The sequence below is a fragment of the Canis lupus genome, chromosome 7 (assembly GCF_011100685.1).
Source record: "Canis lupus familiaris isolate Mischka breed German Shepherd chromosome 7, alternate assembly UU_Cfam_GSD_1.0, whole genome shotgun sequence".
NCBI classification, from domain to species: Eukaryota; Metazoa; Chordata; class Mammalia; order Carnivora; family Canidae; genus Canis; species Canis lupus.
This window is the reverse complement of record NC_049228.1, coordinates 56408353-56435306: the sequence shown is the minus strand read 5'-3', so window position 1 is coordinate 56435306 and position 26954 is coordinate 56408353. Positions and strand designations below refer to the sequence as shown.

At 35.1% G+C, this 26954-nt stretch overlaps 1 protein-coding gene, 1 long non-coding RNA gene and 1 other non-coding gene across 10 annotated transcripts in view; 2 read left to right on the top strand and 1 right to left on the bottom strand.

Annotated features, from left to right (window-relative positions):
* The window catches only part of CCDC178 (coiled-coil domain containing 178), a 426260-nt gene that overhangs the window by 370135 nt on the left and 29171 nt on the right, over window positions 1–26954 (bottom strand). For all 8 annotated transcript variants that reach the window (XM_038543570.1, XM_038543575.1, XM_038543577.1 and 5 more), the window contains 2 exons: window positions 13370–13459; window positions 4265–4404 (listed from right to left, as the gene is read on the bottom strand). In XM_038543570.1, the coding sequence (XP_038399498.1) occupies window positions 4265–4404; window positions 13370–13459 (230 nt within the window). The remainder of the gene's footprint in view (window positions 1–4264; window positions 4405–13369; window positions 13460–26954) is intronic.
* Window positions 15061–15171, top strand: LOC119872783. Its single transcript, XR_005362799.1, has one exon. It is a non-coding gene; the product is annotated as a U6 spliceosomal RNA (small nuclear RNA).
* The window catches only part of LOC111096779, a 77392-nt gene continuing 76456 nt past the window's right edge, over window positions 26019–26954 (top strand). The window contains exon 1 of the long non-coding RNA XR_005362525.1: window positions 26019–26494. This is a non-coding gene — a long non-coding RNA (uncharacterized LOC111096779). The remainder of the gene's footprint in view (window positions 26495–26954) is intronic.

The following is a 26954-nucleotide window of genomic DNA, read 5'->3' as shown; positions in this document are numbered from 1 at the left end:
TTTAATGATTTGTATTGGTTAAATGAAGAAAGAATTTTCAATGCAGTAGAGATCACTTCAAATTAAAGTCATCTATAGGCAGTCTAGAAAAAACAGGTAGAAGAAAAATAAAACAAAATCTTTTACTTGTAATGGGGATATATGAAGGTAATTATTTCCATTATATTTCCATATTTTCTCGTTCTTTGCAAAAAGATACAGAAAGTGTTCACAGTAACTCTACTTTGGAGAATTTTCTTTTCAAAATTCAAAATTACAATTAAACTGCTATAAATGCATGGAAAGCTGATGGTAGATTCATCTCTGCTAATCACAGGCTTTACAGTATTCATTCTGACTATAAATATGGAAACCACCGTGATTTAACTGGCAAACAAACCATAATGGTTGATCCAAAAAGATTGATCTTTCACTCATTTAATGCAGTCCATACCAAGGTAGATGACAGCTTTACAATTACTTACAGAGCTTTATCTAATAAAAGATTAAGATGATCCTGACTAAAAACAAACAAGCATCATCCCCAAAAGAAACCTCACAACCATCTAATAGTAGCCCCCAGCTCTAGGACACTAATCTACTGTCTCTACAGACTGGCCTATATTGGACATTTCACATTAATAGGATCATACAATATGTGGTCTTTTGTGATTATGGTAATGATTACACAACTCGGTAAATACACTAAAAACCACTGAATTGTACACTGTAAATGACAAACTTTATTGTATGTAAGTTATATCGATAAAGCTGTTTTAAAAATCAAGCCAGCTTATAGAAAAACATAATTGACAACTTAGACAAAAGTGAAAAAACTGCAATTAAAAAAATAAAAACTGTGGGCCTACAGAGGACATCACTTTCTTTCTCTGTTTGACTTCACATCAATCCCATCATAAATGCACCCCTTGCAGTCCCCAAGAAAAACCCAACAGGCAAAGACAATGCCTAGGACTATAGACAATGAATGAATAAAATTGAAAAATGTGAAACTCCTCCCAAAGGTACAATCAGCTGATAACTTTCATTGGATAAAATGCTTTTCAATGGTAAAAATGTTGAGAAGAAATGTCCTTTTTCAGCATTTTTCAGGTATTCTAGAATTATTAAAATGAATCCAGATGCACATTTATAAAAATTTGATATTTTCTCAGGATAATTGTAAAGTTTTTATACTTCTGACACAAGTAACCCACTCTTTGAAACTAGATTTTATGCTTAGATTTAACTAATTCTGAATTATGATCTACAGGAAAATATAATACATCATCTTTCCACAAAAACCACATGAATTTACCTTTTTGGAAATAACAGATCCTATTAGCTTTTGTTTATCAAAAAATCACAGGCTCTATTTTTAAAATTTCCTTTAAGTGCAATTTCTTAATTTTCTTTAAATTTTTCAATAAAGACAATGAATATAAAGTTGTCTAACTACTACTACCAAAAGTTCATTTTTCCAAGTAGTATTGGAAATTTCTTTTTATGTATGAGTTTATTCAGAAAGAAAAATTCATCCTTTTAAAGAAGATAGGTAGCTACCATTTCATTCCCAAAATAATAATTCAAATATAGTAAAAGCCTAGTCAATAGTTGTGATGACCTATACAAAAAAATTTAGCGTAAAATATACTCTATATAGTCTTAACAGTTCAACACTAGCAAGTCTAACTACTAAATATGTAGTCAAAGCAAAATATCATTTTTTTAAATTTAGAAAACAGAAAAAGCCTAAAATAAGTCCTGATTTTTTAAAAAAGTGGTTATGAGCATTATTTTCATAACTAATCTTTCAAATAGTTTATTTGTATATTTACTTGTAAACACATTATTCTCATTATACAGTTTTAGTCTAGAAGTATATTTATCTTACATTGTTACTTGGATATTTCATGTTGTCAAAATACTAACATTCCACATCAATGAGAATTAAGGCCTTCTTTTGCCCTTAGGGATTATAAAAAAGAAACTGAAAGGGGCTTTAGAGTCAGAAGGAACTTGACTCAAATTCCATCTCTAATTCTTACTACCTGTGTGATGATACATGAATTACTTGACTTTCCTGTTAGGATTTTCACCTATAAAGTTGGATTTCTGTAAAGTACAAATACAGAAATATATATTTGGTAAGTACATAGAAAATACTTTTTTTTTTCCTTTTTTTAAGATTTATTTATTTATTTGAAAGAGAGCATGCACAGTGGGTAAGGGCGGAGGTAGAAGGAGAGAGAGAATCTCAAGCAGACACTGTGCTGAGTTCAGAGCCCAACATGGCCTGAGGCAAAACCAAGTCAGATGTTTAACCGACTGTATCACCCAAGTGCCCCTAGAAAATGGCAGATGTTTGGTAAGTGGTAGCTCTTTCTATATTGGGTGGATAGGTGTCTCAGATGTATCTAGAAAAGAAAGGTTCTGCTTCAGGTCCTCATTTATTTTTCCATTCAACAGATATTTATTGAGCATCTACTATGTATCAGGCTAGGCTCTAAGCTAAACGCCAGAAGACAACACTAAGCAAGTGACTCTGGTGCTGGCCTTCATAAGGCTTTTTTATTTATTCAGCTGGCTCATCTTCATAACACATTTACATGAGAAAAGCTCTTTTTTTCAGTTTTTCTGAAGAAAAGCTATAGAATATCTTGTAAACTTTGTGAATTATTTTATCAAAGGTAATCTTTCAGCTGGCCCATTATCCATAGTGTTTAACAGTTTATCAATTGTTCAGAAGCCTAATTGAGACTGGGTAAAAAAAAAAACAAAAAACAAAAAAGGGTTTTGATAACAGATGGTGTGTTCAAATCCCAATTCTATCTTATGATCTTGAAAAGTCTCTCAACTATTTGTTATTTCCCCAACTACCAATTAGATATAAGAATAACCATTTAAAAATAGTTTTGAGGGGCACCTGGGTGGCTCAATGGTTGAACATCTGCCTTCTGCTCAGGGCGTGATCCCAGGGTCCTGGGATCAAGTTCCACATCAAGCTCCCCACAGGGAACCTACTTCTCCCTCCGCCTATGTCTCTGCCTCTCTCTCTGTGTCTCTCATGAATAAATAAATAAAATCTTTTTTAAAAAATATTACAGTTGTTAAAATAGCTACTATAGTATAGCTATTACAATCATAGCTATTGGAATTATTTACTAAAACACCTATAAATCTATTTTCAATACTTACAAAATATGCCTAATCATTAATTAAAACACATGTGAAGTATACAGCATATCAAATCAATAAAGATTAATTATCTTCTATCTACTTAACAATATTTCTCAAGGCCGAGGATACTGTAAGACTTATGACTCACAAAGCATTTTCTGAAAAGTTTGGAGAACCAAAGAAGAAACAAAGATAAATAGAATATATATAAATAACTATAATACTACTATAAAATGATATAAACAATATTATAGAAATAACAATAACTAATAAATATTGAGTGCATATCATATGCTAGCACTGTGTCCACAATATCATTATGTCCGTTTTTATCTAAGGTCATAGAACATTTGCTCTAAAGGTTGCAATTTTAAGGACTGCACTCTAATGCCTCTTGAAGGAGACATCACCCTACATCAAGTATCATGACTGCCCCTTCAGAACTTTCTCAGAGCTAGATTCAATAATGGTGATGAGGGAAGAGAAATAGCATAGACAGATTTATCCTCCTGTTTGGTCAATATAATTGTGTACTAATGGCTCAGAATAATCTTAATAAAGGTATTAGAAGTTATTTATCATTACTGCATCATCTTCTGAAAATAACTGAAAGTTACATTGATTTCAAGATTGAACTCCCATAAGAATAATAAAATCAAACAGGTTGAAAAGACAGAATCATTACATTCTCTTTCAATAGACCTATTAAGTATTTCTTTAGAACAAAATAACTCATTAAAAAGGGCACGCTGTCCTTTTACACACCAATTTACTCATTTAATCATCTAATCAGTTTAGTCTCCCTAAAAACGATGTAAATACTATTTAATTTGCTAGTCAAGTTGGCTTATGGAAATTACTACTTAGCATGATTGCCTCTGGATAAGGAACAAACAGGTAGGGGAAAAATCTATTTAGTAAGGTCATTTCACCTTTCTGAAGTGAGAATAACAAAAACATGTCTAGATTAGTAAATTACACAACTGAGCAAAGATTCTATAAAATAGTCCAAGTATCATTAAAAAAATAACTCCCTGGATTCTTTAAGTAACAGCCCTTATAGGCTCTATAGAACTTGCAAAAATGTTAGCATTTTAGATCTTACCCATTTCAAATGTTCTTGTATTTTAGATTCCAAATCTTCAATGTGTGAAATCATTTTGTTGACACATGGTGCTGGGATGTTTACTAAAGTACAGCTTTGACGTCGACTTGGGTAGCTAAAGTAAATTCCTTTATTCACCCCTTAAAAATAAAGCAGACAGGAATTAGTTAACAGGTACATACAAAATAGTAAAGTGTGATGTTGAGAATATGCAAAAATTATTCTGCTTTATTAATACTAATACTTTTTAAATTTTGTTAATAAATTGATAAATATTTCAGAAAGTAATAGAATGATATTAAAATTATATAATTATATGAAGTGTTCCATAATATCATGAAGTAATCATTGAAAAAAAAGAACTAAAAAAAGACAGAAAACCAGTCAATCCAATTGTTTCTAAATAGTTCTTGAATCACTTAAAAAGTGACTTTGAAATATATTTTAAGTTTTCCCTTCAAAGAGAGTCCACACCTTCCAGTGTAAATAATATCCAACCACTCATGCACTGAAGAAGTTCTTTAAATCCAGCATGAGTTTCTCTGGCTGAAAAAAAAAAAATAATAAAAGCAGGTCCCCTTCATCCTTATAATAACCTCATTTTCTACCTTCCATTTCTGAAAATTGGAGTCTCATGCAAAGAATGATTGATGTTCCTACTATAGCATTCAAGTTGTACTCATCATAAAATCCACTCAGTCCGATGTGCCTCAGTGATTCTAATCCTGGCATGTCCCGAATCAACTGAAGGTTGCAGAAGCAAGCAAAGTTGTCCATGAAACTCCACCAAAGTGCTTACTTGCAGTCCTTTTGCCTCTAAGGACTCTATTGGGCTGGATTATAGCTGCAATCACTGATCTTAAATGCAAGACACAAAATAGGCTTGGTGCCTCAGTGAAAACAATGTGATGTCCTCATTTCAGCTGACCTTGAAGAACATAGAAGTTATGCTGTTGCCTCCAGACTGTGCTTTTTATTTCAGTGCCAACCAAGAGACGTAAATGTCTTCATTTGAACAGCAATTTTTAAAATATATTTTAAATAAAGTCTCATGATACCCCCCTCCAAAAACACAATCTGTGAAAATAGCTTATCTCCTTCACTTATAAAGTGTTTACCCTACCCCATATATTACATATACATATATATTTTTTAACATTTTTTGAGAACTAAAAATATATTCCAGTCATGGAACTGTGCTAAGTACTTTGATTACACATTTTATTTAATCCTCACAACAATTTGATGAAATGGATTTATATCTTGATTTCTCATAGATGAGGAAACAAAGGCTTAGAGAAGTTATATAATGTGTCCATTTCCACAGATCTGGTAGGTGGAGAGCTGAGACTGAAATTGTATCTCCTTGGCTTTGGAGTATAAGCTATACTTTGAAGGTTGTTTTCGTATTTTTAAAAAGATGGCAAAATAAAGACAGGCAGTCCTAAAAATATATTTCAGGGCATCTCAAATGCTTCACATTTTCACTTGTTTTTGAATTTTGACTGTTTCTTTAAGATATCAGTCCTGATGTTCTAATGTATCTTGGTTTGCTTTGACTATACTAAACACACATACTTGCTATGAACATTTTGTATTATATTCCATCTTTCCTCTTTGGTTCATACATAGATATGTATTTTCACCTCCACTTTAGTCATAGGACTAAAGAACAAGCTGATGAAAATTACATATTGATCTCCTATCCAATTATCTTGATAAGGGCATGCTGCCCTTCCCTCTAGAAATAAGAAAGTTTTTTCTTTTTTTTTTTTTTTAGAAATAAAAGTTTTAATATACATTTAACAACCAGGCAGTTGTCCTTATACTCAAAACATTTGTTTTGCTTCATTAAATGTGGAGAAAACAAGGATAGTAAGGACTCATTTAACATTTTTCCACATGTGCTACTCTCAACCTATTATGTGAATGCTAATTAATCTCCATAGCACCCCATGGTTTAGGATTAACATTTTACATATGATAAAGTGGAGAAAATGAAATACTATGAAGTTAAAATTGGCACTAAAGTCTGTAAAGACATGACATCATAAGTAGCACAACACAGAAACAGAACTCAGGAGTTATTATCACTGTTTTTATTCTAATATAGGCATAGTATAAGTTAAAACTTTCCTTTCTGTTTCTTTTTAATTTCACTCAGTTTAAAGAGATGCTCTAGATTACTAAACTAGATGTCCACATTCATCCATTTTTTGACTGGAGTGTTAACTAACTATGCTTAAGTTAAAATGACTCAGTCTCTAACCTCAGATTTCTCATTTAATAAATGAATGGTTGGTGGGATGTTAAAATATCATTTTCTGTAAAATTCCATGATACAATAATGATTTCAGTCAAACATATTGATAGAAATCCTCTCCATGAAGCCTGTGCACAAATGGTCAGGGTGAGTCTTTATTTTTATTATTATTTTTAAGATTTATTTACTATTTGAGAGGAAGGGGGAGAGTGGGAGCCAGGCGCAGAGGAGAGAGAATCCTCAAGCAGAGAGAGAAGTAGGCCTCTGATCCCAGGACCCTGAGATCAGCACCTAAGTTAAAATCAAGAGTTGGACCCTTAACCCCAGGCTAAGTCTTTAAAGACTTAATCTCAGACAATACTTTCATCCTCTTTAAACATCTGCCCAACTTTAACTTCCCTGCTCAGAATCAGTGCCTAAGAGGTAAGATCTTCCTGGATGTAGGCTACAGTTGAGTTTTGTTGAGGCTCTGCAACATGAAACTTCCATGTGAAGAAAAATAACTGCTGATCGTGTGGACAAATGAAATAAAAACTATGTTCATAAACTGCCAACTCTCCTTGCCCAGTGAATGTGATACTTATGTAATTTATTCACCAGCCCATCCTTCCTTCAAATATGTGGTTACTTTATGTATATCACCCCAATTATTATATTTATATCTGTACTTTTGCATAAAACCAAGCATATACCACTTTTAAGTTCATCAAATGACAGACTGAACTGCTGCTAGAAAAAAATCAATTCTCTTCAGAGAAAGATAGCGGAATCCAGAATCTTCACAATGTACTATACAAATATCCAGTATTAAATCATACAAAGAAAAAATAATAATAAAATAAATCATACAAAGAAACAAGAAAGTGTGTTTTAAAAGTCTAGAAAAAAAAATCAGTAGAAACTGAAACCAAGTTGACCCAGACATCGATATAGCAAAAATTTTAAAGTAGTTATTAGAGACATGCTCAAAAAGGTAAGGAAAATAAAATATGTTCACATAATTAAAGGAAAATATGGTCTTAATAAGTGAACATATAAGGAGTATTAATATAAAAATGAAAACTACGGCAAGACCACCTATGTGCTATCTACAAGAGACTAATTTTAGACCTAAGGATACCTCCAGACTGAAAATGAGGGGCTGGAGAACAATTTACCATTCAAATGATCCTCAAAAAAAACTAGGCTAGCAATCCTTCTATCAGATAAATTAGATTTTCTATCAAAGACTATAATAAGAGATGAAGAGGGACACAATACCATATTCAAAGGGTCTATCCAACAAGACCTACCAATTATGAATATTTATGCCCCTAATGTGGGAGCAGCCAACTATATCAATCAATTAATAACCAAAGTAAAGAGATACATAGATAATAGTATGTTAATAGCAGGAGACTTCAACATGGCACTCTCAGCAAAAGACAGATATTCTTTTTTTTAAAGATTTATTTATTTATTTATTTATTTATTTATTTATTTATTTATTTGAGAGAGTGGGGGGCCAGAGACACAGGAGGAGGGAGAAGCAGGCTCCATGCCGGGAGCCCGACGTGGGACTTGATCCCGGGACTCTAGGATCATGCCCTGGGCCAAAGGCAGGCACTAAACCACTGAGCCACCCAGGGATCCCCAAAAGACAGATATTCTAAGCAACATGTCACCAAAGAAACAAGAGCCTTGAATGATATGTTGGACCAAATGGATTTCACAGATATTTACAGAACATTCCATCTTAATGCAACTGAATAATACACACATTCTTCTCAAGTGTACATGGAACTTTCTCCAGACTACATACTGGGTCACAAATCAGGTCTCAACGGATACCAAAAGACTGGGATTATCCCCTGCATATTTTCAGACCACAATGCTTTGAAACTAGAACTCAATCACAAGAAAAAATATGGAAGAAACTCAAACACTTAACGAGCATCCTACTAAAAAATGAATGGGTCAACCAGGAAATTAGAGAAGAATTAAAAAGATTCATGGAAACTAATTGAAAGTGAAAGTACAACTGTTCAAAATCTTTAAGATATAGTAAAAGTGGTCCCAGGAAGGAAATACATCACAGTACAAGTCTCCCTCAGGAAACTGGAAAAAATTCAAATACACAAGCTAACCTTGCACCTAAAGGAACTAGACAAAGAACAGCAAATAAAGCCTAAACCAACCAGAAGAAGAGAGATAATGAAGATCAGAGCAGAACTTAATGAAATAGAGACCAGAAGAACTGTAGAACAGATTAACGAAATCAGGAGCTGGTCCTTTGAAAGAATTAATAAGATGAATAAACCCCTAGCCAGTCTTATTAAAAAGAAAAAAAGACTCAAATTAATAAAATCATGAACGAAAGAGGAGAGATCACAACCAATACCAAGGAAATACAAATGATTTTTTAAAATGTATTATGAACAACTATATGCCAACAAATTAGGCAATCTGGAAGAAATGGATGCACTTCTGGAAACCTACAAATTATCAAAACTGAAACAGGAAGAAGGAAAAAACTTAAAACAGGCCAATAATCAGCGAGGAAATGGAAGCAGTCATCAAAAACCCTTCAAGACACAAAAGTTCAGGGCCAGATGGCTTCCGAGAGTAATTCTACCAAACATTTAAAGAATACCTATTCTACTAAAGCTGTTTCAAAGGATAGAAATGGAGGGAATACCTTCAAATTTGTTGAGGCCAGCAGTACCTTGATCCCCAAACCAGTCAAAGACCCCAAATAGCCAGAGGAATATTGAAAATGAAAACCAAAGCTGAGGGCATCACAATCCCTGACTTCAAGCTGTATTACAAAGCTTAAAGTCAGCTCATAAAGACAGTGTGGTCCTGGCACAAAAACAGACATATAGACCCATGGAACAAAACAGAGAACCCAGAAAGAGACACTCAACTCTATGGTCAATTCGTCTTTGACAAAGCAGAAAGAACATCCACTGGAGAAAGGACAGTCTCTTCAATAAGTGGTGTTGGGAAATTTGGAAAGCCACAATCAGAAGAATGAAACTCGATCATTCTCTTACACCATACGTAAAGATAAACTCAAAATGGTTGAAAGATCTAAATGTGAGACAAGAATCCATCAAAATCCTAGAGGAGAACATAGGCAACAATCTTTTCGAACTTGGCCACAGCAACTTCTTGCAAGACACATCTATGAATGAAGGCAAGGGAAACAAAAGCAAAAATGAACTACTAGGACTTCATCAAGATAAAGTGTCTGTAGAGTTTTGAAGGAAACAATCAACAAAACTAAAAGACAACCTACAGAATAGGAGAAGATATTGACAAATGACATATCAGATGAAGGGCTAGTATCCAAGATCTATAAAGAACTTAGCAAATTCAACACCCAAGACATAGACAATCCAGTCATGAAATGGGCAGAAGACATGAAAAGACAGTTCTCCAAAGAAGACCTACACATGGCCAACAAGCATATGGAAAAATGCTCCACATCATTTGCCATCAGGGAAATACAAATCAAAACCAAAATGAGACACTACTTCACACCAGTGAGAATGGTTAAAATTAGCAAGTCGGGAAACAACAAATGTTGGAGAGGATGTGGAGAAAGGGGAGCCCTCTTGCACTATTGGTGGGAATGCAAACTGGTACAGCCACTCTGGAAAACAGTGTGGAGGTTCCTCAAGAAGTTAAAAATAGATTTACCCTATGACCCAGCAATTGCACTACTGGGTATTTACCCCAAAGATACTGATATAGTGAAACATCCAATGTTCATAGCAGCAATGTCCACAATAGTCGAACTGCAGAAGGAGCCTCGATGTCCTTCGACAGATGAATGGATAAAGAATATATATATACAATGGAATATTACTCAGCCATCAGAAATGACGAATAGTCACCATTTGCTTCAATGTGGATAGAACTGGAGAGTATTATGTTGAGTGACATAAGTCAATTGGAGAAAGACAATTATCATATGGTTCACTCATATAAGGAATATAAGAAATAGTGAAAGGAACTATAAGGGAAAGGAGGAAAACTGAGTGGGGAAAACTTAGAGAAGAAGACAAACCAATGACAGACTCTGGGAAACAAAGTGTTGCAGAAGGGGAGCATGGGGGGATGGGTTGACTGGGTGAAGGGCACTAAGGAGGGCACTTGATGGGATGAGCACTGGGTGTTGGCAAATTAAATTTAAATAAAAAATTTTTTAATGAAAACTATGAAAAAGAACCAAGTGGAAATTCTAGAACTTCAAGGTATGAAATTTTAAATTAAAAGATATATTGGTAAAGACTCAGTCAGTGAATGTATAGATGAATTGACAGAAATCATCCAATCTGAAGAACAGAAAGAAAAATGAAGAAAAAAAAACAGATCCTCAAAAAGCTGTGGGACAAAAATCAAATAATCTAACATGTGTAAGGTTAAGGTTCTTGAAAAAAAGAAATTTGGAGTGAAAAGTATTTGTAGAAATAATGGCCACATTATTTCATAACTTGGTAAAAAAAAAAAAAAAAACTTAGTAACACATGTAAGCTCAGTATATCCCAAACAATTAAAATATCAAGAGAACTAACTATATCTGGGAGTATCACAGTCGAAATACTAAAAAAAATAAAAATAAAAATAAAATAAAAATTAAAAGGAATTCTTTAGAGTAACCAGAGAACAAAAGGGAACATGACATAAAAGTAACATAGATATGGACTGTTACATTTCTCATCAGAAAAAAAAAAATGCAGGCAAGGATATAATAGAAAAATATCTTTAAAGTGCAAGCAGGCAGGTAGGAAGACAGGAAGGAAGAAAGGGAAGAAGGAATGAAGAGAGGGAGAAACATTAGAGAGAAAAATAATAAGTTAGACTTCAACAAAAACAAAACACTCAACTCCTCAAAAAGATATTATAAGAAATGAAAAGACAAGCAAAAGAATAGTAGGAAATATGATTGTAAAGTCGGAACATGATTGGAGAATTGGAAATTTTAGTTCCATTCCAAACCGCCAGGGAAGGGAGAGGGCCAGGAGGCTGAATCAGTTGACAGTGTCCAATAACGTAATCAACCATATCTATGTGAAAAAGTGTCCATAAAAATCCAAAAGAAAAGCTTCCAGGTTAGGGAATACATGAAGATTCGGGAAGAATACAAATTCAAAGAGAGCATGGAAGATCTGCACCTACTTTGCTTTATACATCTCTTCATCAAGCTGTTCCTTTTATAATAAATCAGTAACCCAGTAAGTAAAAATGCTTTTCTGAGTTCTGTGAGCCATTCTAGTAAACCCAAGGAGAAGGGGTTCATTGGAACCTCTAATCTATAGTATTTGGTCAGAAGCACAGTTGACAACCTGGGTTTTGGATTGACCTCTGCAATGGGGGAAGAGGCAGCCTTACAGTACTAAGCTCTTACCTTGTGGAATCTGACTCTACCTCCAGGTAAGTAGACAGTATCAGAACTGAGATGAATTATAGGACCTAGATGGTATTCAAGAATTGTTTGGCAGTGGGGAAACTCCAAGCTCACACTGAATTAGGTACTGAACCTTTTTTTTTTTGGTACTGAACCTTTTAATTACCTTGTGCCATCTCTGCTATTACTCTCTGTAACCATTCTTTTCTGTTGTGTTGTACTAATTGGCTTATAGTTATATTTTACCTGGCTTGCAAGATTATACATTCCATATAAGGATCATTCTTAAATAACTCTATATCCTACTAGCACATGTATATTTCTGTGTCTGTTTCATAAGCCAATCATTTGATATTTTAAAAAGTGTGTCCCAAACTATGGCAATAAACTCTAAGCCAGAAGTTTAAAATTCTAATTAACATTTCTACTGGAGAGAAATAAAGAATCAGAATGGCACCTTATTCCAATTTTATCCTGTCAAGTTGAAAATCTCCAGAGCAGAAGTTTTTTGAAATCAAGATTAGAATTTTTTGATTAATATAGAGTTCTCCACCAAAATAAGCTGAAAATATGCATGAACCCCTATACATGAAATGTATGCATGTTATCATCTCTTTCTACCTCTTTCTACTTACAATATTAGAAACACTTTCAAGGGCTAATATTTTATGGATTCTTAATGCTAGATTTTATACCACGAAAACATAGCCTTGCTTCTTTTTCTTCTAAGAAACATATCCCCAAAGAACTAGAAAGAATCTAGACCTGCTACTCTTGGCATAACTAATAAAAAAAATATATTTGGGCAGCCCAGGTGGCTCAACGGTTTAGCACCGCCTTAAGCCCAGGGCCTGATCCTGGAGACCTGGGATCAAGTCCCACATCAGGCTCCATGCATGGAGCCTGCTTCTCTCTCTGCCTGTGTCTCTTCTATGCTCTCTGTCTCTCATTAATAATTTTTTAAAAATTAAAAAAAAAAAACTTGTAAAAAATAATATATATTTATTTTAAAAATTCAACATTTCTGAAATTATAAACAATTTTTATAACTTAATAACAGTATATTGTTAATAAAATAATTATATTTTATTCTTAATATTATATAATTACCAAGTTAACTATTAGTGATATCTAGGATTCATTTCTTTTTTTTTTAATTTAAGATTTTATTTATTTATGAGAGACAGAGAGAGAGAGAGAGAGAGAGAGAAAGGCAGAGACACAGGCAGAGGGAGAAGCAGGCTCCATTCAGGGAGCCCGACATGGGACTCGATCCCAGGACCCCGGGATCACGCCCTGGGCTAAAGGCAGGCACTAAACAGCTGAGCCACCTGGGCTGCCCTAGGATTCATTTCTAAATAAAAATATAACATGGACATCACAACCTAATAAATAAATGTAAATAAAGTTTATAAAGATTACTATATAACTCACATTCAGTCCTTACCTTCAGTATTTGTCATTTTATTTTCATGAAAAATCTCAATGTCCTCCTTAGGGGCACCAAATAGAACCAAAGCTTGTGATGTGGCATTATCTTTTAAAAAGAAAACAAAAATTTCAGTGAGCAGTTAATATAAATTTTTTAGTATAATTTTTTAATAAGCAAAATAACGCATAAAACTGTGTTGTAAAAGTATTGTCCTTGCAAAAGCAACTATAACTCAAGTATTAAACCAAAACCCACAGTAGAGTTTATTTAAATGTTTTCTCTGGTACTTTAATTGGGTTAACTAGCTAAAGAAGGTATTCAAAATAGCATTTAGCTATTAAAAGCAAACACTGAGAGGCTGTTCAGTGACATTACCAAAACAATGGAATAGGAGACTCTAGCCTCCATCCTACAACAAAGTTCAATAGTTACATGGCTATGAACAAACAAAAATAGTTCTGAGAGAGCTCAGGATTTTGAATGGATTTCAACAAACTTCAGCAACACAATGGAACAAAAAGCCCATGAATAACCTCACAAAAAGGGAAGGAAGACAGCTTCATTTTGACTGCATCATCCCATCCACCAGGCCAACACTGTTAAGCACCAAGAGGGAATACTCCAGCTTGAAATAGTTCCACTCACTGGAGAAGGGCGAATAAGGTAGGAGAATAGCTTCCCCACTCAAAAAGGGAACTGCATAAAAGACCTGCTCGGTTTCACTTTACTCAGAGGCAGGCAAAGGCAAGAATTGTGGAAATGGCTTCAAACAAGGAAGAAGGGCAAAGGCTACCAATATAGTCCTACAGAGAAAGTGATCACAATTCTCAGTGGCCTGCTTTGTGGAGGACCCTGCGAGCTTCGTCAGCAAAGTCTTCCTTCTAAATTGAAAGAGAGAGAAAGTGTTTCCCAGACAAAAGGAGATGAGGGAGTTTATCACCACCAAACCTGCCTTACAACATATGCTGAAAGGAGCTTTTCAAGCTGAAATGAAGACTTTAATTAATAACATGAAAGTATTTGGAAAAACAAATCAGTAAAAATAAGTATATGTCAATTTCAGAATACTCCAATACTATAACATAGTGGCATGCGAACTGCTTAACTCTAGTATATAGATGAAAGAAATATGAAAAATAGCTATAGCTATAACAACTTACTACTGTATACATAATGTAAAAAAGATGTAAACTGTGACATCAGAAACAAAAAAGAATAAAAAGGTAGAATTTTTGTATACGATTGAGGTAGTTAATTAGCTTAAAGTATATTACCATAACTACAAAATATTTTGTGTAAGCCTTAAGGTAACCACAAAGCAAAACCTATAGTAGATACACAAGAGAAAGAGAAGGGAATCAGAATATACCACTATGGAAAATCATCAATTCATAAGACAGCAAGAAAGGAAAAAATGAACAAAAGAAGGTTAAAATAGACAGCAAACAATCAACAAGATGGTATTATTAAGTCCCTACCTACCAATAGTCATTTTAAATATAAATGGATTAAGTTCTCCAAACAAATGGCATAGAGTGGCTAAATGTATTTTTCTAAAAAGACCCAATCACATACTACTAAAGACTCACTTCAGTTTTACAGACACATAAAGGCTCAAAGTGAAGAGACAGAAAAATATATTCCATGCAAATGTAAAGAGATTAGAGGTAGCTATACTTCTATCAAACAGAACAATCCCATGTAGAGTGCTTGCTTCCACAGCACATATACTAAAATTGGAACAATACAGAGGAGATTACCATGGCCCCTGTGCAAGGCTGACACAAATACAACAGCATGAAAAGAATAAAATACTTGGGAATAAATTTAACCAAAATAATAAAGATTTATGCATTAAAAACTATAAGACACTGATGAAAGAAATTGATGAATATGGATATGGAAAGATATCCAGTGCTCCTGGATCAGCAGAGTAAATTTTGTTAATGTGTCCAATCAAACTCTAACAAAATCCAATGGCATTTCCCATAGAAACAGAAAAAAAAATCCTAAATTCTTATGGGTCCACAAAAAATTCTGCAGAGCCAAAGGAATTATGAGAAGAAAAGAATAAAGCTGGAGGCATCACACTTCATTATTTCAAACTATATTACAAAGCTATAACAATCAAGAATGTGTGGTACTGGCATAAAAGTAGATACAAAAATCAACAGAACAGAACAGAGAACCCAGAAAAAAACCCATGCATATATGATCAACTAATAGTTGACAAAGAAGATGGGACAGTCTCTTCCACAAACGGTGTTAGGCACACCCCAGTCCCACATTCCTTAAAATCCTTGCCTTAAGATCTATCTTAAGGCATGTTATCTATCAGGCATGTTATTTATATCTGTTTGCTTAAATCTCTAGCTAGGGTTTTGTCCTGTTCCTTCATTTGGGATAAACTTCTCTCTCTCCTCATTTTGTCTCCCTCTCCTGTGTCTGTTTCTCTGTGTTAAGAAAGTCAGCTAAATTTTCTGCTCTTGAAAGTAATGACCTTATGAAGAGGAGCTCTTGGAATGACCTGCAGTGCAATGTCTCCTGTTCACCTGGCAATTCAGGAGAGTATCTTATGTGTGGTGCTTATGCCCTACTATTGTGTCTGAGTTACTTTTGCTTTCAGTGCATTTGTCTGCACTGACTCTCTTGCCTGTTGTGGGCTGTCTTTGCTCACTCTGGTGTTAGTGGGACACAAGTAGACCTGCTCGGGGTGGGGGTGGGGCGGCAATGATCATAAGGATACTGGACTTGAGAAAAGAGTGGAAGACATGAATGAGACTCTCAACACAGAGATAAGGAATAAGGTAGCAAAGATAAAGGGCTCAACAAATGAAATGAAAAAAATGCTTGAGGAAATGAATAGTAGGATGAAAGCAGCAGAGGAATGAATTAGTGGCCTACAACACAGAGTACTGGAAAGTAATCAAGCTTAACAAAAGAGAGAAAAATAAATAAATAAACAAAATGAAAATAGATTTAGGGAACTCAGTTACTCCATCAAATATAATTAATAAATTTGTATTTTAGGAGTCTCAGAAGCAAAGAGAGAAAAAGCAGCTGAGAGTTTCTGTGAAGAAATAATAGCTGAGAACATCCCTAATCTGGGAAAGTAAACAGATATCCAGATCCAGAAGCCACAGAGAATTCCCATCAAAATCAGTAAAAGCAGACCCACACCAAGACATAATGCAATTAAACTTACAAAATATAGTGATACAGATAAAATCTTAAGAGCAACAAGACAAAAGAAGTGATTAACTTACAAGAGAAAACATAAGGCCAGCAGGAGATCTTTCAACAGAAAAGTTGCAAGCCAGAAGAGAGTGGCATGATATATTCAAAGTGCTAAATCGTAAAAATCTGTAGCCAAGAATACTCTATCCAGCAAGGCTTCATTCTGAATAGAAGGAAAGACAGAGTTTCACAAACAAAGGGGTTTGTGACCAGTAAACCCACCCTGCAAGACACACTAAAGGGGACTCTTTTCATAGGAAAGAGAGACCAAAGTGACAGTATAAAGGAGGAAACACAAAGCAGTGAAAATGAAAAGTTACTGTAAAAAAATCAGTTAAGGAGCTCATAAAGAAAAGGATATAAAATATGACACCACATACCTAAAACATGGGGAGGATAGTAAAGAATGGTTTCAAATTTTAAGCTATCATCAACTTGATACAGACTGCTATACACAGAGGAGGTATTATACAACCCTAATGGTAACAATATATCAAAAACCACTAATAAACAAGCAAAGAATAAAAAAAAAGAAATCCAAATATATCAATAAAGAAAAAACAACAAACCTGAAAGAGAAAAAGACAAGAAAGTTACTGAGGAAATCTTCAACAAAACCCACAAGTAATAAAATAGTAAGAAATAAATATCAATACTTACTTTGAATGTAAATGGACTAAATGCTCCAATCAAAAGACATGGGGTAAAGACTGGAAAAAAAAATAAGACCCATCTACATGCTATCTACATGAGATTCATTTTAGACCCAAAGACCTCTGCAGATTCAAAGTGAGGGGATGGAGGAAGGCCTGAGTGGCTAAGCCATGGCATGCCTACCTTCAGCTCAGGGCATGATCCCGGGATCCCACATCAGGCTCCCTGCGAGGGGCCTGCTTCTCTGTCTGCTCTATATCTCTGCCTCTCTGTGTCTCGAATGAATGAATGAATGAATGAATGAATGAATAAAATCTTAAAAAAGGGTGAGAGGATGGGGAAATAACTATCATGTAAATGGTGTCAAAACAAAGCTGAGTAGCAATACTTATTTCACCAAAATAGACTTTAAAACAAAGACTGTACCAAGAGACAAAGAAGGATACTATATAATAATAGAGGAGGCAATTCAATAAGAAGATATAACAACTGTAAATGTCTATGAACCCAACATGAGGAATACCCGAATACATAAAACAGTTAATAACAAATATAAAGGAACTATTGATAATAATACAATAATAGTAGGGTACAATAACACCCCACTTACATCAATGGACAGATCATCTAAACAGAAAATCAACAAGAAAACAATGGCTTTGAGAGACATACTGGACAGATGGATTTAACAGATATATTCAGAACTTTCCACCCTAAAACAGCAGAATATAAATTCTTTTGAAGTGTGCATGAACATTCTCCAGAATAGGTCACATATTAGCCAACAAAACCAGCCTGAATAAAATCAAGAATATCGAAGTCATACCATGTATCTTTTCTGACCACAAAGCTATGAATCTAAAAGCCACCCACAAGAAAAAACCTGAAAAAAACCACAAATACCTGAAGGCTACATAATACGTCACTAAACAGTGAATATATGTCAACCAGGAAATAAAAGAAGACATAAAAAAGTACATGGAAACAAATGAAAATGAAAACACAATGGCCCAAAAACCCTTGAGATGCAACAAAAATAGTTCTAAGAGGCAAGTTTAGAGCAATGCAGGACTTTCCTCAAGAAGCAAGAAAAAAAAATCAAACAATCTAAACTTACAAGGTAGTAAAATAACAATAAAACATAAAATCAGCAAAAGGAAGCAAATAATAAACAGCAGAAAGAAAAATGATATAGAACTAAAAAAGAAAAATAGAGCAGATCAATGAAACCAGGAGCTGATTCTTTAAAATATTAGTAAAATTGATAAACCTCTAGCCAGACTTATCAAAAAGAAAAGAGAAAGGACTCAATGTCACAAATGAGAGAGGAGAAATAACAACCAACAACACAGAAAATACAACAGATTATAAGAGATTATTATGAAAATCTACATACCAACCAACTGGACAACCTAGAAGATATAGATAAAATCTCAGAAACATATAAACTACCTAAACTGAAACAAGAAATAGAAAATTTGAATAGACCAATAACCAGTAAAGAAATTAAATCAGTAATTAAAAAACTTCCAACAAAGGTCGACGATCAGATGGCTTCACCAATGTTCTACCAAACATTTAAAGAAGAGTTAATACCTATTCTTCTTAAACTATTCCAAAAAATAGAAAAGAAAGGAACACTTCCAAATTCATTTTATAAGGACAGCATTATCCTGATACCAAAATCACACAGACACCACTAAAAAGGAGAACTATAGGCCAATATTCCTGATGAACATAGACGCAAAAATTGTCAATGAAATACTAGGAAACTAAATTCAACAGTACATTAAAAAAAAATTCTAGGAAACGAAATTCAACGGTACATTAAAAAAAATCCTTCACCACAATCCAAGTGGGATTATTTTTGGGATGCAAGGGAGAAAGGATTAAAACCATATGATCATTTCAATAGATGCAGAAAAAGCATTTGACAAAGCACAACATCCATTCATGATAAAAATTTCTAACAAAGTAGATTTAGAGGGAACACACCTCAACATAATAAAGGCCACATATGAAAAACCTACAGCAAACATCATCCTCAATGGGGAAAACTGAGAGCTTTTCTCCCAACATAAGGAACAATACAAGGATGTCCACTCTTACCACTTTTATTCAACACAGTATTGCAAGTTTTAGCTACAGCAAGTCAGTAAAGTCTCAGGAAAAAATAAAAATGGATGATAAAATCAACGCACAGAAATCTGTTGCATTTCTATACACCAATAAGAAGCAGCAGAAAGAGAAACAATCCCATTTATAAGTGCATGAAAAACAAAGGCAGTAACTTCTTTTATTTGGCTGTGGCAACGTTTTTCTACATATTTCTTCTGAGGAAAGAAAAAGAAAAGCAAAAAATAAACTATTGTGACTACATCAAAAATAAAAAAAAAAAAGCTCTGCACAGCAAAGGAAAGAATCAACAAACTAAAAGGAAACCACTGAATGGGGGAAGATATTTGTAAATGACATATCTGGTAAAGGGTTAGTATGCAAAATATATAAAACTCAACAACCAAAAAATAAATTACCCAAATAAAAAAATGGACAGAATACATGAAAATATTTCTCCAAAGAAGACATACAGATGGCCAACAGACATATGAAAGATGTTCAACATCAATGATAATCAGTGAAATGCAAATCAAAGCTAGAGTAAGATATCCCCTCACACCTGTCTAAATGGCTAATTAAAAAAAGGTGGGGGCGGGGGGACGCCTGGGTGGCTCAGTGGCTGAGTGTCTGCCTTTGGCTCAAGGTGTAATCCTAGAGTCCGAGGATCTAGTCCCACATCCGGCTCCCCACAGGGAGCCTGCTTCTCCCTCTGCCTATGTCTCTTCCTCTCTGTGTGTCTTTCATGAATAAAATCTTAAAAACAAAATAAAAAACACAAGAAACAAGAGGTGTTGGTGAAGATATGGAGAAAAAGGAACCCTTGTGCACTGCTGGTAGGAATGCAAACTGACGCAGCCACTGTAGGAAACAGTATGGAGGTTCCTCAAAAAGTTAAAAATAGAATACCCTACAATCCAGTAATCTCACTACTGAGAATTTACCCAAAGAATACAAAAACACTAATTTAAAGGAATACATGCACTGCTCTGCTTATAGCATTTTTTATATAGTCAAGATATGGAAGCAGCCCAATTGTCCATCAAATCAATGGATAAAGAAGATGTGGTATACATTCAGCCATAAATACCATTACTTTATTATAATACTATACAGCCATATAAATAATGAAATCTTGCCATTTGCAACAACATGGATGGAGCCAGAGAGCATAATGCTAAGGAAATAAATCAGTCACAAAAAGACAAATATTGTAAGATTTCCCTCATGTGTAATTTAAGAAACAAAACAAATGACAGAAGGAAAAAGAGAGAGAGACAAAGAAACAGACTCTCAATTATGGAGAACAAACTGATGGTTACCAGAGAAGATGGGGGCGGGAGCATTAAATAGGTGATGGAGATTAAGGAGGGCACTTGTGATGAGAACCAGGTGATGCATGGACCTGCTGAATCACTATATTGTACACCTGAAACTAATATAACACTGTAAATGAAAGTTACACTTCAATAAAAATAAACCAAGAAAGATTTATCAAGGAAGGAAGGAAGGAAACAAGCTAGGAAAACTAGATATTCATATGCAAAGGAATGACACCAGACACCTTCTTTACACAACTCAGGAAAAATTAACTTGGAATGGATTAAACACTAATATGTAAGATCTGAAACCATATAAACTCCTAAAAGAAAATATGTGAAAAAGATTCCTTGACATTGGAATTAACATTGTCTAAGGGTTATTTCAATATGACAAAAACCAAAAGCACAAGCAACTAAAACTTAAATTAGTAAGTGGAACTACATCAATCTTAAAAGCTTCTGCACAGCAAAAGAAATAACAATGAAAAAGTCAACCTATAGAATGGGAGGAAATACTTGCAAAACATCTATCTGGTAAGTCATTACTATCCAAAATATATAGGGAAGTCATACAATTCAATAGCATAAAAAAATCCAATTTTAAAATGGCAAAGACCCTGAGTAGACATTGTTCCAAAGAAGACATACAAATGGACAAGTGCATGACAAGGTATTCAATAGTACTAATCATCAGGGAAATATAAATCAAAACCACCATGAGCTATTACCTCATATCTGTTATAGTGGTTATTATCAAAAAGACAAGAGGTATCAAATGTAGAGATAAAAGGAAATCCTAATGCACTGTTGGTGCAAACATAAATTTATACTGTATAGCCATTACAGAAAATATTACCAAGAAATGAAAACAGAACTTCATGTGATACAGTAATCCCATTTCTGTGTATATATCTAAAGGATATATGTATGTGTTGATAGGTATTTATACATGTAATTAGGACCCATTAAGTTTGGAAAGAGGAATGTAGAGACAAATGAGAAATCTTGTATTTTATTTCGCAATTTCTGAAGTGCTTAAAAATTCTCAAATATATTTGACAGTTTCTTATAAAGTTAAACATGTCTACTCTATGATGTAAAAAGAGTGCTAAACTTTAACTCATGGTAAATGAGAGTGTAGGTCCATAAAAAAATTATTTGAGAATATGTTAATAGCTTTACTCCTAACAGTACAAATTGGAAACAACCTAAATGTCCATCATTAGGAAATTAAATTTCAAAACATACAGTGTAGTCACACAAGAATATAACGCTAAGCAGTAAAAAAAATATATATATGAACCACTAATACACAGAATAACACTGGTAAGTCTCAAAAATACATTGAGCAAAAATAATCAGAACAACAAAATGGATATTTCATAATTCCATCATTTGAGATTAAAAAAACTAAACTAAACTGTGATAGGTAACGAACAGTGGTTGCCTAAGGTAGGTGAGAAACTTTCTAGGGTAATGAAAATCTTTTTTATCCAAAAATGGGCAGTGGTTCTATATTTACCAAGTATACATTTATCAAAATACATTAAATTACAAATTTAAAGCCTGAGCATTTCATTATATGCAAATTATGAAATAGGAAATATGGGATCCCTGGGTTGCTCAGTGGTTTAGCGCCTGCCTTAGGCCCAGGGCGTGATCCTGGAGTCCCAGGATCGAATAGGCAAAAGGAAATTCATAGCAAAAATATGCAAAACATAAGAGATACAAGTGTTGAAAAAGTTAAAATATGATAGAAGATAGCGCTAGCCAAATAACACTAATATATATGAATGATCTAAATTTATCCAAAGAGTAACCATATAAGAATTATACTGAAAAAAATGTAAACATATACCGTTTTTACTGAGAAAGAAAAAAAAATTTGAAAGAATCATAAAGGAATGTTTCTGCATAAAATTGCACACGATGACTTTAAGACAAAAATTATTACTAGAAATAAAGGACATTTTATAATGGTAAGAGGGTCAATCTATCACGAAGCTACAACAATTATAAACATATATAACCTAACAACAGAGCCTCAAAATGAAGTAAAAGCTGACATAACTGAAGGAAGAAATAGACAATTCAACAACAGTGGGAGACTTCAACTGCCCAATTTAAATAACAGATGAAACGACTAGACAGAAGATAGACAAGTAAACAGTAGTTTTGAAAACGTGATAAACCAACTAGACCTAAGAAACAACTGTATAAATATTTCACTAAGAGCAGAAAACACATTTTTCTCAAGTGCATATAGAACATCCTCGATAAAAGCACATATTATGCCATAAATAAGTTTCAATACATTTGAATAAGTGATGAAATCTTACAAAGTCTATCTTCTTTGACTACAATGTCCAAAATAGAAATCTGTAACCAAAGGAAATTTGGGAAATTTTCAAATATGTGAACTGTAAATAAATTATGGGTCAAAAAAATAAATCACAAGGGAAATGATAAAATACTTTGACATAAATGAAAACAAAAAGAAAATGCAACTAAACATATAACTTTTACACATATAGTAAAAAATAAGTAAAGTCAATAGAGGGAAATACGTAGCTATATATGTCTATATGAAAAAAAAAAGAACTTGAATTAATAGTCTTATGTCACATCCTAAGAAAAAAAAAGAGCAAACTAAATCCAAGGAGAAAGAAAAAATATTAGGAGATAAACCCTTACAAAATACCAGCCAAATCCAAACTATATCCAACAATATAAAAAAGGATTATACACCATATCCAAGTGAGATTTATCCTAGAAATGTTCCAACATATGAAAATCAATGAATGCAATATACTATATTAACAGAATAAAGGGAAGAAACCACACAAGCATTTCAATAGATGCAGATTCATGGTAAAAACACACACAAAAAAATAGGAATAGAGAGAAACTTCTTCAACAGGATAAAGAATCTTTGTGAAAAATCCACAGTTAACCACACTTTATAGTAAAAAATAAATTTTCCCCTGAGATCAGGAAAAAAGACAAGCATATCTACATTCTGCCACTTCTTTTCAATATTGTTCCAGAGATTTTTAGTCACAATAACTACACACACAAAAAAAATGAAATAAACAGCATCAAAAAGATGCTGTTTGGGAATAAAGTTAACAAGTGCAAGACTTCTTCACAAAAATCTACAAATCATTATTTGCAAAAAAAAAAAAAAAAAAAATTAATGCCTAAGTAAATACAATGATACCCTGATAAGTATTCTCAAAGACATAATCTTGTTAAGATGCCAAAATCCCTACAATTGATGTATAGATTCAATGTAATTCCTATCAAATTCCAGCAGGCTTCCCCTCCCTCCCCCGCCCCCGAAATTGTCAAACTGATCCTAACATTCGTGGAAATGCAAGAGACTCAGATTAGCTAAAAAGAACAGTGTTGGAGAAATCACACTTCTGGTTTTAAAAATTACTACAAAGCTATAATATACAGTGTGGTACTGCATAAAAGTGGACACATAGCTCAGTGGAGTAGAATTTAGATTCATGAAATATTTTGGTATACGTGCTGCTGAAGCGAACATGAGATTCATGAAATAAACCCATTATTTGTGGTCTGTTGATTTTTACAAGGGTGCCAAGACTATTCAATGAGGGAAAAAAAAGTCTTTTTTTTTCAACATATGGTACTAGGACTACTGGAGATATACATACAAAAGAAAGAATTTTGACTCCTACTATAAATCATACTCAGGAATTAACTCAAAATGCATCATAAACTTACGTGCAAGAGCTAATACTATAAAACTCTTAGAAGAAAACAGATGTAAATATTTGTAATCTTGGATTAGGCAATAATTTCTTTAATGTGTTATCAAAGGAACAAGCAATTTTAAGAAAGCAGACCAATTGGCTTCATCTAATAAAATTTTTGTCCTACAGAGGACACTATCAAGAAAATGAAAATACAACCCCTACCATGGGTGAAAATATTTGCAAATCAGGGATGCCTGGTTGACTCAGTGGTTGTGTGATCCCAGGGGTCCTGGGATGGAGTCCCTCTGCCTATGTCTCTGCCTCTCTATCTCTGTGTCTGTCATGAATTAATAAAATCTTAAAAAAAAAAAAAAAGGGAGGAAAACATTTACAAATCATGTACTGGTAAAAATCTAGTGTCTGAAATACATACATAAAGAATTCCTGCAACTCAAGAATAAAAAAAGAAAAGACAACTCAATTTAAAAATTGCAATAGATTTAAACAGACATTTCTCCAAAGATAGACAAATGCACACTTAAAGATCTTCCCATGACAAGTCATTAGAGAAATGCAAACCAAAACCACAATGAAACGTCACTTCAGGGATCCCTGGATGGCGCAGCGGTTTAGCGCCTGCCTTTGGCCCAGGGCACGATCCTGGAGACCCGGGATCGAATCCCACGTCGGGCTCCCGGTGCATGGAGCCTGCTTCTCCCTCTGCCTGGGTCTCTGCCTCTCTCTCTCTCTCTCTCTCTCTCTCTGTGTGTGACTATCATAAATAAATAAAAAATTAAAAAAAAAAAAAGAAACGTCACTTCACAGCCGCTAGGGATGGCTATAATAATTTTAAAAAACAACCAAAAACAAAAACAAAACCCAGACTATAACAGGCTTTGACAAGGGAAAAACTGGAATCCTCACATACTATTTGGAATGTAAAATACTGTAGCTGCTACGGGGGAAAAAAAAATGGCAATTACTCAGAAAGTTAAACATCAAGTTACCAAATGACCCAGCAATTCCAGTCCTATGTGTATACCCAACAGGAATAAAAACATATGCCCCCATAAAAACTTGTACTCAAATACTAAGAACGTTATTCATGAGAGCCCCAAAGAGGAAACACAAATATCCATCTAGTGACGAATGTATAAACAATATGTGGAATATGCATACAACGTAATACTATTCAGCCATAAAATTGAACCTTGAAATTCCAAAACCAGAAGTTTTTCTAGTTTAATAGAAGACAGACGCACAAAGCCAACTATTCCACAGATTCTTTCATATGCAATGTCCAGAACGGTGTTCCATCCGGCCTCTCCCAGCTTTCCTGGGCAAATAAATCCTGGCTGTGAGGGCATTTCTGTTACCTCTGAAATCCTGAGATAAATACTGAAAGAAACGACCACAGGGCTTATGCTGAGTGACGGCACCGAGAGGGGCGCGGAAAGCTGACAGGCCGTGCCACACAGGGCTCCAGCAGTCGGCAAACGCCCTGAGGCGGCCGCCATTGCTCGCGGCTGCTCCGGTCCCTGAAAGCGGGGCGCGGGTGCTGCCGGGAGCCCCGCCCACAATTTGTCCGGGAAGTCACGTGGGGCTGAGAGGCCCTTGTACAGGGCTTTGCGCTTGCGCGACTCCGCTGTGCTTGGCTTGGGGCGGCCGCTGTGGTCCAAGGGGTCCCTGGGCAGCATCTGCCGGTTGCCAACCATGCAGTTGGGGGAGGCTTGGCCTCCACTCAGGTCAGCAGTAAAGCAAAGGACTCCTTGAGGAGCAATAGGCCTTCACGATACACATGGAAGTGCCAGCCACCTGGGACTCCTCGAACACGTGGCCCTCCTTCCTGTTGAAGACACTGTAGAGGCCGCCAGCCAGTTCCTCCAGCCGCTGAAGCTCCGCCGGGTGGATAGGCTGGTGCCGGCTGTCCGTGTGCTGCAGCAAAGACGGTGCCACCGGTGGGGTGGTCGGGATGGTGTCCTTGTACAGAGCCACATCGTAGAAGTCAAAGCCCACGCCTCGCACGTTCTCCTGGCATGGCAGCCCCACTGGCATCCAGCCACCGTGGTCTCCTTTTCTTTGCCAAGGTACTGTACAGTTCTGGTGATGTTGAAGATGTTGGGCCAATGCCATCAGGCCAAGAACACCAACCGGAACCTGTGGGTCTAGGCAGGGTACCGCTACTTCAATTACTGGCGGCGCCACACCTCAACCCGATTGCTGTCCTCTGCCAGGTGGTCCGGGAGGGGCCACACCTTCAGGTACAGCAGAGTGTATCTATTTGGAGCTTTGGGATAGGCAGAGCACCTTTGACTCTAGGTCGGATTTCTTGATGAGAATGCAGGTGTGGTCCTTCCTCCTCCAGGTTCTTTAGGCAGGTCCCCAAACGCAGCTAGCTCACTGGCACTCGCGATTGGGTGCTCCCAGGACTCACTGTTCAATGATGCACTGTGCCGTGGGGTCCGTCTTGGCTAGCTGCCTCGGCCCTCCACCAGCCTGGGCAGGTCTGCAGGGTTCTTGGCCTCCACTGCGAAGGTGATGACAGGC